The sequence below is a fragment of the Echinops telfairi genome, unplaced genomic scaffold, assembly GCF_000313985.2.
Source record: "Echinops telfairi isolate 266 unplaced genomic scaffold, ASM31398v2 ScPeMD7_655;HRSCAF=1070, whole genome shotgun sequence".
Classification (NCBI taxonomy): domain Eukaryota; kingdom Metazoa; phylum Chordata; class Mammalia; order Afrosoricida; family Tenrecidae; genus Echinops; species Echinops telfairi.
Genome location: NW_022104553.1, coordinates 23,211,176 through 23,214,987, shown reverse-complemented (window position 1 = coordinate 23,214,987; position 3,812 = coordinate 23,211,176). Strand labels below are relative to the sequence as shown.

The following is a 3,812-nucleotide window of genomic DNA, read 5'->3' as shown; positions in this document are numbered from 1 at the left end:
GCTTAATACAACCAAATGATGGAGTCTTACATCTGTAAGCCCCCGCCCCCCAATGAAATGATGAACAATCTTTTTTTAAAACGTAGGAGAGACCACAAGCCTCAGACACCCTCTGGGGCGTCTTCTACCCCAACCTACGGGGTCGTCCTAAGCGAGAAGCAACATGATGACAGATGGCTTGGCATCCGGGTTCCCCCTGCACCAGCAGGCCCTGCACTAGGCTCCAGGGCCCTTGAGTGGGACGGAAGGGGCTGGCCCGGAGCTCCCATTCTTGCTGGGACTGGAGATGAGGTGGGAATGGGACCAAAAATTGAAAGCCACATTTAAACCTAATCATTTTAGGTGGTTAAAAAACAAAACAAGCAAACAAACAAACAAAAATCCAACAACAACACATTTTGGAATGAAAAGCTGTGGGGGGGCTGGGCCCACGAGCAACACTGTGGACAGAGGGAATCAAGCCCAGAGGTACAGATGCACCGGACACGACAGAGGGGCAGGAAAGGGTCCAGAGGAGCCCTGGGAGTGCGTGGGTGAGGCCCTGGGCTGCAGACCACAAAGTGGCCAGTTCAAATCCACCAGCAATACCTCAAGGACAAGATGAGGACACCGGCATCCGTAAGTCTGTGCTGTCTCAGAAACCCTAGGGGGCAGCTCCACGCTTTCCTGTAGGGTCACTGGGAGTCGGGAACCCACGTGATGGCCATGGGTTACTGTTGTGGGAGTGACTGGGGTAAAGCAACACATCCTGAAGGCTTCCTGGGATTCATGCCGGTCATATCAGGGATTGAATCCTACTCTCCCGCCTCCCAAAGAGGCGGTGTAAATCCTAATGCCCACCCTGGTGGTTACCCATCCGGAAGGTGGGGGCCAGGCCCCGGAGGGACAGAGGGTCCCTGGCAGAGAGCAAGACACTCAAGGAGACAGACTGACCACAGCGGCTACACTAACACAGACACCTAACGGCACCGCTGCATGCTGCTCTGCCCGGCACGACTCCTGTGACTTCCCTCCAGCCACACAGGTCTCTCGCTGTCCCCCACACCCCTCACCCCCTCCTGCCTCAGACCTGCCCACCATTGCCTTCTCCGGGAACCTTCTTTCTCCAGCTTACACTGCCGTCTCCTCCAAATGAAGGCCCTCACTGCGGCTGCACCTTCCTGGGACCTGTCGGGACGCGCAGTGCCCGCCGTGCCCTGTGTGCCCTGTCTCCCTTGGTGGCCCACAGGTAAAAGCATGGTGGCAAACAGCAAGAGTGGTGGTTCAAACCCGCCACTGGCTCTGTGGGAGAAATGCCCAGGCAGTCTGCTCCCACCAGATGATGGACCAGGCAGCGCTCGACACTGTCACATTGGGTCACTGCCAGACAGCACCCAGCCACCACCGCTGCCCTTTCCGGGAAGGACACATCCTGCCGAGCTCTGCAAGTGGCCATGTGGACAGGAAGGGGGCCACTCACCCCTGAGACTCCCCCTTCCCAGGGGCGCCAGCGTCCTCTTCTGTCCCTTCTTTTTTGGTGGCTGGTTTTCGAGGAGCTGGGGATGAAGCAGGAAGATCATGAGTTGGTTTGTTTTTTTCTCCCCATCACTCCTCCCAACCTGCCACCAGGGACAGGCTCAGGGGCCAGGAGGGAGGGAAGAGGCCCGGGGCCCAGAAGGAGGCCTGCTCCACAGAAAGGAGCCCTTAGGTGGGACAAGTAGCTACACTAACGGTCTACTACTAACCTCATTGGAGCCCCAGGGTGCAGTGGTTGAATTGGACTGCTGCCTACAAAGTCAGCAGTTCAAACCCACAGGAGGAGAAAAATGAGGCATTTTACTCTCCTAAAGAGTTCCAGTCTGGGAAACCCACAGGGACAGTTCTATCCTGTCCTGTCGGGTCAATGGGAGCTGGAATCCACTCCTGGGCAGTGAGTGCCTTACCTACAGGTTGGCGGTCCCAAGTCCACCTGAAGGTGCCTTTGAAGACAGACCTGGCCACCTGCCGCCAAAAAGCTCCCTGCATGGTTCATCTAGGCATGCATGTGTGGATGGGCAGGGGTTGGGAATCAACGCATTATTAACTGGCTCATGGTTTGGTGAGAGAGAAATCCGGTGCCATTCCCACAGGCAACAACTTTGGGGGAGGGGGGCGCAGTGGCTTCGTGTCACTGAGAGCAGGAAGGATTTGGGGTGGGTGGTCCCGGCCTTGGAACTCCCGGGGACCACCGCTCGACTCTGAATCCTAGGTGGCCTTAGGTCAACCAGCACCAGCACCAGGAAGACGAGTGGGCAGGGCACTCACTGAAGAAGCTGCTGATGGTCTTGGGAGGCCGGGGGGCAGGCTTGCTCTGGTCACGCTCCCGCGAGTTCTTCTCGTCCACTGCAGGCTCGGAGGCAGTTGCTGCTGGGGTCTCTGCTTCTGCATGGACAGAGTCAGATGGCGACACAGGTCATCCCCACCTCGAGACCTAGGTTTCTTTTTAACCCCAGGTCACTCCGACCTTGGAGATGGAGACTCGGGCTAATTCTGCCCCGTCCTTCTCACCCAGTGAGCCCTGAACGAGCCCCAGGACTGTGGGCACACGGCTCGCTGATGGAATACCAGCACTGGGCCTGGGTGCCCCAGTTAGGTCAGACACCCCACAGACAGGTGGCTCTCGCAAACTCAGCCTCTCACAGCCGAGGAGCTGGAAGCCCAAATTGGGGCTCTAGGGAAATGCTCTCTCTTCAGCCCTCGGGGAAGGTCATCGTTTCTCTGATCTTCTGCTCCTGACATCTCTTCCCCATCGCTGTTCCCCGTCGCTACTGCCTCAGGAGAGATGGACTGAAGACCTAACTGGGAGAACACAGCCTCATCTCCATGACAAAAGAACACCGCCCCCCCCCCCCACCGAGTGCAGTGGTTTAGCGCTGGCTGATAACCTAAAGGTTGGTGGTTCGGATCCACCAGCTGCTCAGAGTCAAGATGAGGCTTTCTGCTCCAATAAAGACCAACAGCCTCGGAGGCCCACAGGGGCGGGTTCCACTCTGTCCCACTACAAGTTGGCACTGGCTCACCTGCAGGGGGTTCGTTTTGCTTGGGAATGGGCCCTGGTGGCAAAGCGGTTAAGTGCCAGACAGCGGATCACCTTACAGGCCGGCATTCCCAACCCACCCAGCGGTTCTGCGGGAGAAAGGCCTGGTGATCTGCTCCCACAAAACCCCATGGGGGCAGTTCCACTCGATTCCATCGGGCTGCTCCCTGTCGGTTGGTGGAATGCCCTCTACAAGCTTCCTTTCTTTAAAGAATCCTACTGGATTCTGCAATTAAGACGCATTTGAGGAGCTCAGTCTCCATTCAGAGAGCTTCTCCAGACACCTCTGACTGCCCTCCACCCCACCCCACCCCGACACTCCCAGGGTTCTGCCTGGGGGTGGTGGGTGGGAGAGGACCAGAAACTCACTGGCAGTCTGGCAGCGGTCGGGGGACGTCCTGGGTGGGTCCCTGTCCTCTCCGGCCTTCTCTTTTGCCACGTCAGGCGCTGTGCTGTTCTCAGCTGGGACAGGTGCTTCTGGGGACAGACGGAAGTCAGTCAGGGGGTGAAAACCAGCTGTGGCAGCCCCGAGGGCATTCTCAGCCCCACCCCCACCCCCGTCTGTCCTCTACCCCCATTTGCTGTGTGCTTTTGCGTTGCCAGTCCCTGTGCAGCACACTAAAGTGTCACCGTCGCCCCTGATAGTCCAACACCCACTTCCGTTTTTGTGGGAGGAACCCACACAGAAACTGTGTCCCCCAGGAAGGATGAACCTAGAGGGAGGAGAATAAGGGGTTCAGGGGGAGGGGAGTAGAAT

At 57.8% G+C, this 3,812-nt stretch overlaps 1 protein-coding gene across 1 annotated transcript in view; it reads right to left on the bottom strand.

Moving 5' to 3' along the window:
* LIG1 (DNA ligase 1) overlaps positions 1–3,812 on the bottom strand; it is a 71,054-nt gene that overhangs the window by 53,364 nt on the left and 13,878 nt on the right. Inside the window, exons 7-9 of the mRNA XM_045292649.1 lie at positions 3,425–3,532; positions 2,284–2,400; positions 1,460–1,535 (exon numbers count right to left, since the gene is read on the bottom strand). Coding sequence (XP_045148584.1) covers positions 1,460–1,535; positions 2,284–2,400; positions 3,425–3,532 — 301 coding nt within the window. The remainder of the gene's footprint in view (positions 1–1,459; positions 1,536–2,283; positions 2,401–3,424; positions 3,533–3,812) is intronic.